Source organism: Nestor notabilis, unplaced genomic scaffold (genome assembly GCF_000696875.1).
Source record: "Nestor notabilis isolate BGI_N333 unplaced genomic scaffold, ASM69687v1 scaffold28390, whole genome shotgun sequence".
Lineage (NCBI taxonomy): Eukaryota > Metazoa > Chordata > Aves > Psittaciformes > Psittacidae > Nestor > Nestor notabilis.
In genome coordinates this window covers 5,692-17,624 of record NW_009910156.1, presented here as the reverse complement: position 1 = coordinate 17,624, position 11,933 = coordinate 5,692, and the positions used below count along the sequence as shown (strand labels likewise).

The window sequence follows — 11,933 nt, the reverse complement described above, 5'->3', positions numbered from 1 at the left end:
TCTTTCCCTTGTGTGTCATACTAAGCCTTGTGCCTCCAGGGTTGCATGGTGTTTGGGGAAAGGTTCTTTGGTTTACTCATCTTGGAGGGTTTTACACAATGGGGAATGACTTAGTCTATCTCATTTGATGGTGGCAAGGAGTGGCCAAGTCAGTGCTCAGACTGCACCTGTTAGGTTCCTTGGTGTTCTCCACCTGTGCTTGGCCATCTGATCCTTACTAGGTTGTTGTGTTTATGGTGGTTAGCCATTAAATACATAATCTAACAGCACTTCCTGAAAGCTAATCAGGAGAAATAAGTGTGCCCTCTTGCGTTCTATTCTGTGCATGCAGAGGCAGGGATGCAGGAAGGAGGATTGTACAGCCCCTTAAAGCAGGCAGGAGTATTCTAAGTGAGGTGGAATAAAGGCTGAGGAGCCTCAGTGATAGGCTGAGGACTTGCCTCTGGGCACAGGTGCTGGAGGGAACCTCGGTGCTCAGGACACATGACACTCAGCTACACACTGACTTGAGAAGACTCCTGTCCCCTAATAGGGCTGCAAGAACCCATTTTTTTTCTTTAGAGTTGGGCTTTCAGTATACCTTCAATGATTTTAAAATTCAGTGTCTTCAGAGCTGGTTCTGGTTATAGCCTTTCTCTGGCTCTTTTGAGGCAGAAGGCTGAATTACAACCACTGGCCTGAGTGCCTTGCAAAGACTTAGGTGCATTCTTGGAGTCGGTTCAGGAGTGGCTCAGGCCACTGCCCCTTTATGTAGTGCTTCCAGGTTGTAGTGTCTGTAGGCTGCAGGGGATGAACTTTGGTCATTGCAGCAGTGGCAGCATATTACCTTAAGATAGTTTTGCTACAGGCTTCAGTGCTTTTGTCACGTTATACTAGTCCTGTGCAACTCTCCAGGCTCTTCCTGGAGCCTGCTGTCCCTGCATTCTCCACACTGCTGTGGAATGCTCACCAGCAGAAGTCTGTCTGAATTGTAACAGGAAACTCCTTCCCCTTCAGTTTTGGTTTTGTCAGTTTTACACATGTTTCGCTTGTCCTTCTGAAAGCAACATCAGAGCTTTAATTTGCATGGAAGACAACCTGTTGAAATGCACTTGTTATAAAGGATGTGATGATGGAACTTACTGAGGCAATAGAAAAACTCTGTGTTAGCATCCATGTGTCTAGCTTCTCTCCCGACCAGCATGCAGGGTCTGAGGGCCCAGCATCTGTACCTGAACACTGGAGGGACACATCCTACTAAGAATCCCCCTGGAGCAGCTGAATGATAAATCTTGGAAGCTACACGTGGGCCATCATTCTGATCCAGCACAAGTGGAATCAGCTTGGGGACTGCTTGCATGATTTGGCCTCTTGAGGCTCAAGAGTTCTTTATTTTTCTTGTGACAGGATTACAGCAATGATTGGAGCCCCAAAGATACGGTCAGGCGAATGCAGAGAGGCAAGGTAATGACTTTCCACTCCCACCTGCTTGCAAGAGACAGAGAATGGGTGGTCCTAGACTGGCTTACAGTTTCCCATGCTCCTGCCTGTTCCAGGAGCAGAGGGGGGATCCATATTGCTTGCAGCATTTAGCAGGGATGGTGCTCTGCTTGCCTGCTGCTTTGCCAGGTGGCAGTGCTGGGATCACACTAGCACAGGAGCAGCAGGGTTTTGTTGCATTACTTACCTGAGTCATCCCCTCAGCTAGGCTCTGACAGGAGGTATCTGTGTTGCTGTGTCCTTCTCTACCCTTTCTGCTCCTTGGGGCTGGGTTTATGGAAAAAAGTCCGAGGGTGTGGGCTACTTAGTTGGTGGCAAATGAAGGGAGGAAGACCGAAGCAATCTTGGACACACTGGAGCTGGAATCAGTCTCAGCTGCCTCCATTTGCAGTAAGCACTCAGGCAGCTTGTGGTTTTACTCTGCATGTATCTCCTCAATGGCTGAGGTGAACTAAGGCTAAAGGCTGAGAGAGGCCATAGTTACAGGGTAAGATGAGAGGAAGTCTTACAACTCTACTTTTCTTGTCTCCCCTGTGGAGAGGGCCCTGCAGAGTTCCCTCCTTCTGTCAGGGCTGGTGGTTTGTACTGTGCAGGGAAGTTTAGCTTTGTTACAAGGGTGTTTGTGCTGAACGTACAATGTCTCCTTCCTAGCCTGGGCAGTAATAAGGGCTAATTCTGCAACCCTGTGGACAGATTCCCAGGGATCATGCAGCGTGTGATTTCAGCTAAATGAGAAGTTCGCTGCTGGTTAAGAGGACAGTTATTCATATTGCTGAAAGGCTTATGGGAGCAGAATAAGTAGTACCTTGGGGGTTGGTTCAGCCTGAGGCTTGTCTGGTATCCCATATAAGCCTACTAATACCTCTTCTGTCTCCAGGTCTGCTCTCTTGAAAGATTTCGCTCCCTGCAGGACAAGCTGGTGCTCTTGGATGAAGCTGTGGCAGGGCATGATGGAAATGTCATTACAGCCGTGAGTCCTACTGGGGCCATATAGGGGTGGGGCTTCCTGGGTGACCCCACAGAGGCTGCTTTTGTGAATGCAGTCAGTTGGCCACATAATCTTGCAAGGTGGGGGGTTGTTCTTTACTTAAAATGAAAAAGTTACTGAAAAGTGTAAAAGCTTAAGACTGGGGATTCCATATTCCCTCTGGCTTTCCTGCCACTCTGCAGAATTCATGCCAGGTTAATAACAAGGAATCTGATACTTCAGCCTTACAGATCTTTGCAGCAATTTCTTGAATGCCAAGGTTTAATTTGCTCATTGCAGCACAGAGGATTTGAGGGGCTCCTCCAATTTATCTGGCTTCCAAAGCATCAGTCACCAAATGGGACTCTGTCAGATCCTCCCTCCTTCAGCTCTTTTAAGCACTTGAATCTCTCATGGAAAGGTTTTCCTTTGTAAATCTTGGCCTCATCACTGAGGAGCTTAGCCAGGCAGCTGTGGACCTGGCTCACTGCCTGTCCTGTGTCTGGTGGATAGCAGAATTCAGGCTGTACAAGCTGTGTCTTCAGAGGCGCTTTGCAAAAACTTCCCCAGGCCTTGACTAGTTTGTTGTCTGTTGGTTTTAATTCTGGTGAAGACTGAGCTGGTCAGCTGAGAGCTGCCTCTCTGTGCTCACAGGTCCTGATATTCCTGAAAAGGACGCTAAGGAGAGGTAAGTGTGACTGGGGCCAGGGTTTGTGTTGTGTGTTTCAGTTAATGGCAGAGGGGCTAGTTCTTTCACTGGCTGCAAGTCGCAAAGAGAGCATCTGGGGTATTGCTGCTTTACTGAGAATGAAATATTTTTGCAGTGAGTGTAGCATGGGAGGGAGAATGGTGAATGCCCATGAAGGCCCCAGAGAGGAGCTTTGGGCAGCAGAGGGTGGTGATGGAATAAATGAAGATGAATCTGTAGGGTAGTGCGCTGTTGGGAATTCAGGTGGCAGCTCAGTGAAAGGGCTCTTCTCCTATGCTCTAGCCTCCAAGACTGTGCTTTGAGATGAGATTGGGTTGTTGGATCCTGCCAGTGGTTTGCAACTCCATGCACCATGCTTGGCCCCCCTCTGGCTTGCCAGTGCTAACTTACTTTACCCACCTGTACATTTCTCTCCTCAGAGATCTTGTTTCGGGAGCTGGAGGTGCGGCAGGTGGCCTTGTGCCATCTGATCCATTTCCTCAAAGAGACGGGTGAGCAGAAGTTGCTTCTGGATCTGCTCAGGTGAGGCTCTTGCCCAGCCTCATGGCAGGGCTGAGCACACTGCCAGGATCCTACCTTCAAGTTAATGCTTGTTCATTCTCTTTTGCAGGTTCCTAGACAGGACTGAGGAGGTTGCTGTGAGTATTCCCAGGAGCAGAAACTCCCTTTCCTCAGGAAAGAGGGAGTGTATAGTGGGCAGGGGGAGGTCAGCTACAAGGTGTCTGGTAGTCAGACAACAGCTTTGCATTCCTGTTTTGCTCTCTAGAGTCCTGTATCCCCCAGATTCATGAGAACTGACTGTGCTTCTTTTTTCCTCTCCCTCCAGCTGTCCCAGTACCGGGAACATTTGAACATACAGGATGTAGAAAAAAGGAGGGAGTTTCTGAAAGGCTGCATTGGGTAAGAAAAGATGCAGGAGGGTGGGAGGGATGTGAGTGCTTCACAGAAGGTGGTGGTAAAGAACATTAGACCTCTGCCACAGTGCAACAGCTTTTGTAGTTTGAGACTGATGTTGGTTTTGACTCAGTGGGAGTGGGGTGTTGTGGACACATTGTAGATCAGAGAGGAAGAATTTGTGATCACTAGTCCAGCAGTGTTTGCTGCTTACTTTGAGGCAAAGGTGCTTCAGGAACCTTCTGATCATTTACCCTCGAGGTTGTGAAAGATGAAAGCTTGGGTGCCTAAGCACTTGAGGAAATTGATAGCATCAGCTTTAGCTGATGTGAGAGGTGTCATGTAATTTTGCCTTCTCTGGAGCCTTTCTAGTAGAGAGCCAGCTGAACAGAGCAGCGGTGCAGGAGCTTGAGTACTAGCCAGCCTGGGTGGGGAGAATGGGAGGTGTTCCCCACATCTCTGTCTATGGGGAGGATGTTTGGTAGAGAAGAGAATCCTTCTAAGTGTAGTGTGTTGAAAGCTGCTGACACTGTCTCTTCCCTCCATGTCTGACCAGGCTGCCATTCTCTGCTGAGGATACCTCTCATATCCAAGACCATTATACCCTGTTGGAACGACAGATCATCATTGAGGTATGAAATCTTCCCTGGTGGAGATGACTGGGACTAGCTGCGGGATCTCTATCTGTCCCTGACAAACACCACTTTGGATCTAACCAGCCTGCCCTGGCTAGTGTGGTTTAACTGCTGTCTAAGCTGCTGTGCCACACACATGTGTGTAATACCACTTTGAGGCTGTGCTTGTGCGTTGCTGTCACAACATTCTCCCCAGGTCTCTCCCTGCAGCTAGGTCAGGCAGTTGCCCTGGCTCATGTTCACTCTTCCTGATTCCACAGACCAATGACCGGCACTTGGAGACGTCCGGGCAGTCAGAGATATTTCGGAAATATCCTCGCAAGGCTTCAATTCTCAACATGCCACTAGTGACCACCCTCTTCTATTCCTGTTTCTACCACTACACAGAGGCTGAGGTGAGAGTGGTGTGGGATAAGGGTTACAGCTCATCCCTGTATCCCTCAGTATGTGGGGTGGTTAAGCTGGGGCATGTTAAGGAAAGAAGGGGAGGGAGGTCATATTTTATCCCTCAGAGAGACCTGGAGGAATTTAGCACCCTGTGTCCACCTGGGACGAGTTTGGAGTTTTCTTTTGTGCTCTAAGATGGGACATTGAGCCTGGGACAGTGTGTCAGGGAGTTGCCTCCTGGAAATCACTGTCTGTTATTTCTGGCTTCAAGGACTCAAAATTGGCCCTTATTCCCATGAGTCTGAAATATGTGATATACTGATTTTGAAAGTGCTGGAGGTGTACCAGTTGAGGATGTAGGGGAAACCAAATCAGAGCTGATAGGGTGGGAGAGTTGCTCTTTTCTGTCAGCTGTTCCTCCTATTGCACTGACACGAGCAACAAGCAGTAAAAACTTGGGGAGATTCACCCTGTGTAAGGCAAATGCCTTACAAGAGGTGTCCTCTCCTCTTGCCTGCCCTGCTGAGTTTTCACTGGCTTGTCTGCTTTCTCTAGGGAACATTCAGCAGCCCGACCAACCTAAAGAAAACATTTAAGGTACGTGAGTCTCCTTGCTGTCCTGGCAGCACTAGCTGAAAATGTGGGCAACCAAATTGTATTTAGCAAGGAGGGGTGGGTAGAAGTTTGAGCAGCTCAGCACTAAGGTAGGGAGGGGGGCATGGCATCCTTCTTGACCAGGGCCATTCTGGAGTCTCAGAAAGGAAAGTGAGAAACGTGGAGGCTTTCACTGAGTGCACCTTGGCTGGCTGCAGCAGCACTTGCAAGTCCTGACCTTCTGCTTTCTGCAGTGCTGGCACTGGCGTCAGGCAACACCTGACCTCCTTGCCTGGCTGTTAGTGAGGGTCCTGGCAGGACTGGGGCAGATGCCATTCCTGCCCAACCCAACAGGCCTGAGCTGTGCTGGTGCTCTGACCGCAGCTTTCTGCCTTGCAGATTCCTGATAAGCAGTATGTGCTGACTGCCCTGGCTGCCCGTGCCAAGCTGCGAGCCTGGGATGATGTGGATGCCCTCTTCACTACCAAGGTGAGCTGCGGAAAGGGGACTCAGTTCCAGGTACTGTATCTACTACTGATAGCTGGCTTGTTCTGGAGTGACTGGACAGGCTGGTTTTATTTCAGCAGGGCCCAGCACTTCTGCTGCAGGGTGCTGCAATACATTCTTTCTTTCCCTGCCCAAGACCTCTGCTAGGCCTGGTTTGGCTGCGGCAACAGGGTCAGAGAAGGGGGCTGCTCCTGTGCTCTCTTACTGAAGGGTTTGCAGCCAGCCTGCACCCTGCCACTGCACAAAGGGCTCTGCCTATGACGCACATGGTAGCTGGTGTCATACATTGCTGGCACTGGGGAAAAGCATTTTCTGGTGGCTGGAGGGATTGTCTTTTAGGATTAACATAGGGTTTGGCTCTCATTTCAGAACTGGCTGGGCTACACCAAGAAGAAGGCACCTATTGGCTTCCACCGAGTGGTGGAGATCTTGCAGAGGAGTAGTGCTCCTGTGCAGGTGAGCAAGGAACTGCTGCTTATGTTCTCCTGCTTTTTGTTGGGATTTCAGTGATTCCCCAAGTGAGCTGTTTCCTAGCTGGGAGAGGAACAGCTTACTGAGCTGCAAGGTGGTAGCGAGGACTGGGTCCTAGGTCTGACTGCAAGAGGGACAGTGGGCCTACAGTTGTCTAGCATCTCTCTCCCCATGGTGCACTGCCACCTTTGTTTGCTACATTAACTTTTCTTTTGCTTAATCCAGCTGGCAATGGTTAACCTGATCCATAGGAACGAGGTAGCCTAGGACTCTGAGCTTTGTGAGCAAAGCTTTGCTGCCTCTGGGGCCCTGAACAGTCTTGTCCTGATCACTTGTTGCCTTGGAAAGAAAAGGGTCATGTCTGTGTGACCAGTGACCTTGGAAGGTTTTGTGGCTGGGGTGAAAGAAGGAGGCAGTAGGTACCTGCAGCAGGGAGCTGAGAGACTCTTCCTTCCCTCACAGGTGCTACAGGAGTATGTGCGCCTGGTGGAGGATGTGGAGACACGACTGAGCCTGGCCACCAAATACAAGTGCCATGATGTTGTCATTGAGGTACGTCCCTGCTCTGTGTGTGAAGAGATGGGACAAGAGCCTGCTTTCTCTCCCTAGCTTTCTTGTGCTCTGCCATGTGCCATTGCTGTTATGTGCCTGGCGGGGTTTGTTTTATCCCTGTGGCCTGGGAGTAGTGATACTGTTCCTGGTGGGAAGCAAGTGAGCCAGGAGAGTGGCCCCTAGTGTTTGTGCTATGGCGGGAACTTGAGGAGGGGATGAAGAGTTGCCCTGATCATCTCCAGAGCACCATCTAAATGTGTAAGTGTCCTCTTCACTCAGCTGGGTGCTGGTTTTGCTGTTTATCTAGACGTACAAGGATCTAAAGGATCGCATCCAGCTGACAGCATATAAATGCAAGGTGGAGCGTGGCTCTGCAGAGGAAGAGAAGATAAACAGCATTCTCAACAACATGGTAAGAAACACCTACTTTTTCTTCCAGAGACTCTCATCAGAAATGGCCATAAATTAGCTATAAGGGCATGGCTGTCCTACATACTTTTTATCCCTGCTGGGAAGCAAATATTGTGTTTGGGGTTGCATTCAATATGGGAATGAAGGGTGAAACTGATAGAAGTAGCACCCCATGGCCATAGTTGTTCTTGTCAGGGACTGAGGCATTTGTGTTCAGCAATGATGTTAGTCATACCTCATTGTCTCTTTTAGCAAATCCGATGGAAGAACTGAGCACCTGTGAAGCAGCCTGTTTGGCTGCTGCCTTGCCAGTGAAAGAGGAAACTGCAAAACCCAGCCCAGTGCCAACAGAGCAACTCTGTTACTACTCATTGCATGATCAACGTTCGTCAGTTACAGTGGCTTGTGGGACAGTGGCATTCAGGCTGGTTGAACACAGCTGCTCCAATGTAGCCAGCAAAACCATGGTACTGATCCACCAGGGTTGATTCTTTTTGGAATCTGATGCTCTTTGACTCGGCTATATAAGCCAGGCATTGTGTTTGTTTACAGAGGAGGTCTCTGGGCACAGCGAGGTTATGTTTGCTCCAAGTGGTGCCTGGGCTCATTCCTGCAAGAGGAACAGGTCAGTCACACTCATGGGTCTCTCCACCAGATGATTCTGATCACTCCCTGTAATACTCAAGCTGGCTTGGGCGTCATCAGTCATGGCTGTGGCTGGAGTAAAGCCTACTGGACTGTGTTCTCCCTGCATCAGCGTGTTGGGGGAAAGGACTAGCTGTACCTTAAAGCTTTGTTGGTTTGTTCTGGCTCACCCTAGGAAAAGAGGTGTTGTATGAACTCCTGCAGAGAGCCAGGACAGCAGCCTCTGCCAGTATCCTTGTGCTGGCACTCTGCAGCTCTTGGAAGATCCTTTTATTAGGGAAGAACAGGCCCGTAGTGTGGAGCGGGTCAGAGCCCTGCTGGGTTGGTTGGAAGGAGAGCAAGCAGGAACCCTCTCAGTTGGCACAAACCTGTTGGTCCCAGCAGCTCTTTTCTCAGTGTTACGCCAGGAAGGATTGAATTGCACTTTCTCAGAAACACAAGTCCTCAGGCACCTGCTGACTTCATCCTTCCAGACCTCACTTCAATTCCTTAAATAAAGCTGTCTCTTTCTCCTTGGGCTGTATATGTTCTTCCCACACTGAACACTTCATCACTCTGTGTGCTAATCCTGAGCAATTTATCACACCTCCCACTGAGTGAGTATGCGGGGTATTTTCTCATGTCCTGAAAAGCACAGTGTGTGCCACTGTGGAGCAGCTTTGCTTGCAGCAGTATCTTACTTCACACCTTGAATGCCGTCAGTACAGATGAATTAATTCTAATGTAGGAGACTTTGCTGCCACAAAAGCGAAGGTTATATGTAGTGGTGTAACAGTCTGAGGACAGGTTTAGGCTCCAGCCTCCCTTTTTTTTTTTTTTTTTTTTTCCCTGTTGGTATTGGTTTTGTTTGGTTTTGGGGTTTGTTTTTTTTTTTCCGTCATGGAATCATTTAGGTTGGAAGGAACATCTTAATATCTAGTCCAATCCTGCTCAAGCAGAGTCATCTGGAACAGGCAGACCAGGACTGTGTCTATTTGAGTTTTCAGTATATCCACAGCTGGAGACAACTTGGCTTCTCTGGGCAACCTGTTCCTGAATTTGACCACCTGCACAGTATAAAGGTGTTTTCTTGTCTTCAGATGGACTGTCGCATTCCAGTTTGTGCCCACTGCCTGTTCTCATCATTGGGCACCCCTGAAGAGTCTGGCTCCCTCTTCTTCATTCCCTCTCATCATGTATTTAAACACATTGAAAAGTTCCCCCTGAGCCTTCTCCAGGTTGAATAGTCTGAGCTCTCAGCCTTTCCTCATACAAGAGATGGTCCGGCCCTTTAGTCATCTTTAGTCATCAGCCCTTTGCTGAACTCTCTTCAGTATGTCCCTGTCTCTTTTGTACTGAGGACCCCAGAGCTGGACATAGCGCTCTGGATTTAGAGAAGAAGAATCACTGTGCTTAACCTGCTGGCAACATTTGTCCTAAGGCAACCCAGGATGCTGTTGGCTAGGGTAAGGTTTGCTTCCAGATCTCTCATATGCCCTAGGCCCAGGCATTGCTTGGTTGTAGGACCTGGAATGATGTCAGTGGTTAGGATTTGTCAGGGAGCAATGGGAGAAACTGAATGTACCTTTGGAGGAATCTGATGAAGCCATAAAATAAATCTTCACATCTGTATTCTCTAAGCATGGGTCCTGGATGCCACTCTTGTGATTTGACCCATGATATGTAAGATGTGCAAGGAGATGTGTCAGTCCAGCAGCAGGGAGCTGTGATCTGACTATGCTTACTGATGCCCTGACCCCGGTCTGCAGTCTGTAGGATGCAGTGTGCCGTGTGCATCCCAAGAGCCCGGGTAAGCGCTCCCCAGCCCAAGCCCGCAAATGGGACTGCACTTACATGGACTTTTAACTCCATTTTTTCATTGCAGTTCATGCAGAACTCACTAAGTAATGTTTTTCTGCTAAAAATAGTGAAGGTATAGAAACTCCTCCCCTTTCTTTTTTCTTTTAGTTGAAAAGCAGAGGATGCTGTTGTAGAAGAGATCATTATTTGGTTGGAAACCTACTGTGCACCAAATATTAATTTAGTTGTTTGCCTTTTTTTTTATCAGTCCTTTCCCAGTGTGTTGGAGACATCAACCCTGTTCTTTGGATGCTGGCTAGTTTAAGGCCCATTTTAGTTTAGTCCCACCCATTTTTGTGGCTTTTCAAAATTCTCCTTGTCATTTGGCAAGAACCTGGTGAGTGAGGCTCCAGGTTGCTGAATATTCACCCAACAGAGAAAGCATCTCCCTAAATGAATGGCAGTACTGAAACAGAGATGGCCCTCTACTTGTTTCATGGCTGCAGGGGCAGTTGTAGCAGACAAGCTGCTTGCTAGGCTCTGAATTTCCAGCTAGGAGAGATCAGCCTGCAGCATTACAGCAACTGTTTGCATAAGAACTGTCAACTGCCCCATAAACTCTTATGTAAAACAAGACAAGTGGGGAGAACAGTTCTCCAGGGAGATACTTGAAAAAATAAAATCCTCTTTCTAACCATCTCGGGGCAGAAAGGAAGCAGGGATTATTAAATAGCTTTTTATATATCTTGAAAACTAGCCAGATCCCAAGGCTTGGCTGTTTCAGCTAAAGGTTTTACATCAGCCTGTGTGAACCGGGGCCAGGCACCTGAGCTCTCTGCATGTTTATTCCTGGCAGAGAGGCTGCCTGCTCCATGTCACTCTGCTGCTGCCTTTGCCGTGTAGGAACAGTGATGGGCAGCAGCAAAAGTCCCTCTGAGCCACTTTGGGTGGGCAAGCCAGCGGTCCCAGCCTCAGGGTGATGGTTTGTGTTTCACTTGTATGTGGCAGAGCACAGGTAACCACAGTGTGGTGCCTGGAGGTGCTGGTCTGTCACCCATGCTGGTTCTGTAGACTTTCGAGTCCCTTTCTCCTTGCTTATTACAGTAGACCCTGCAGAAGCAGGGCCTGGCATGCTTTTACAACAATCAATGCTCAGCTGGTAGCCTGGGCAGATGTTGTGTTCCTCTGCTGCCTCCTGTCACACGTGCTGTCCGTCTGCTCTGTCATTCGGCCTGACATCCAGAACCCCTGTGTTGTGTACAACCTTGTCACTGCCGTTCCTCTCCTCAGGTACAACAGACCATTATATTTCAAAGCCCAGATGTGCTGCTATCATTTGGGACCTCATGGGACACAGCTCTTAATGCCTCTCATGATTCTATTGTGAAATGTCATTGCAGACCTTGTCACGGTCACTTCCCCAAGTCCCCGGCTGCTGGAGTCTTGAGAACACTTCAGAGTTTCAGCATTCTGTTTGTCTATAAGAAGTTGTAGACTTTGTGGCTATAAATATAAAAATATCATCAGAAGCAGTCTCCAGGAGCATCCTCTCCTTCCCCTGGTATACTTGTTTCGGCTGCCTCTGTTTTTGGGTTGCAGCACCTGCCATTGTAAGGCTGCAGCACCAGTGCCCTGCTCAGGAGCCTATGTATCCACGAGTGAGGGGTGAAAGGGACAGACCCTGCTGCTGTGCGGGCAACATGCCTCTGCAGTGCCCCAGGTAAAAGATCTTTTTGCCTAAACTTGGTAGCAGTTCTTCTGAGGAGTTGCACTTGATGGTTCCTCTGCCTGTAGGATTCAAAGCTGGGTCTGGGATGGAGACAATTTTGTTAGTTTGTAGGGCAGTGTGGAAAAAAAACCCTCCTAGAGAAATCCTGCCACCGTACAGCTAAAGCTGGAGTGG

The 11,933-nt window shown here is 48.9% G+C and overlaps 2 protein-coding genes across 2 annotated transcripts in view; both read left to right on the top strand.

Annotated features, from left to right (window-relative positions):
- Positions 1-8,077, top strand: part of VIPAS39 (VPS33B interacting protein, apical-basolateral polarity regulator, spe-39 homolog) — a gene marked incomplete at its 5' end in the record, with an annotated part of 12,274 nt that extends 4,197 nt beyond the window's left edge. The window contains 14 exons of the mRNA XM_010024655.1: positions 1,387-1,443; positions 2,357-2,449; positions 3,101-3,134; positions 3,575-3,677; positions 3,766-3,793; positions 3,982-4,055; positions 4,606-4,681; positions 4,945-5,079; positions 5,627-5,668; positions 6,065-6,154; positions 6,542-6,628; positions 7,106-7,195; positions 7,503-7,607; positions 7,859-8,077. Of these exons, the coding sequence (XP_010022957.1) occupies positions 1,387-1,443; positions 2,357-2,449; positions 3,101-3,134; positions 3,575-3,677; positions 3,766-3,793; positions 3,982-4,055; positions 4,606-4,681; positions 4,945-5,079; positions 5,627-5,668; positions 6,065-6,154; positions 6,542-6,628; positions 7,106-7,195; positions 7,503-7,607; positions 7,859-7,879 (1,035 nt within the window). The remainder of the gene's footprint in view (positions 1-1,386; positions 1,444-2,356; positions 2,450-3,100; positions 3,135-3,574; positions 3,678-3,765; positions 3,794-3,981; positions 4,056-4,605; positions 4,682-4,944; positions 5,080-5,626; positions 5,669-6,064; positions 6,155-6,541; positions 6,629-7,105; positions 7,196-7,502; positions 7,608-7,858) is intronic.
- Positions 8,078-9,681: 1,604 nt separating this feature from the next.
- The window catches only part of NOXRED1 (NADP-dependent oxidoreductase domain containing 1), a 4,047-nt gene continuing 1,795 nt past the window's right edge, over positions 9,682-11,933 (top strand). Inside the window, 5 exon segments of the mRNA XM_010024644.1 lie at positions 9,682-9,696; positions 11,138-11,176; positions 11,178-11,364; positions 11,633-11,679; positions 11,681-11,750. Of these exon segments, the coding sequence (XP_010022946.1) occupies positions 9,682-9,696; positions 11,138-11,176; positions 11,178-11,364; positions 11,633-11,679; positions 11,681-11,750 (358 nt within the window).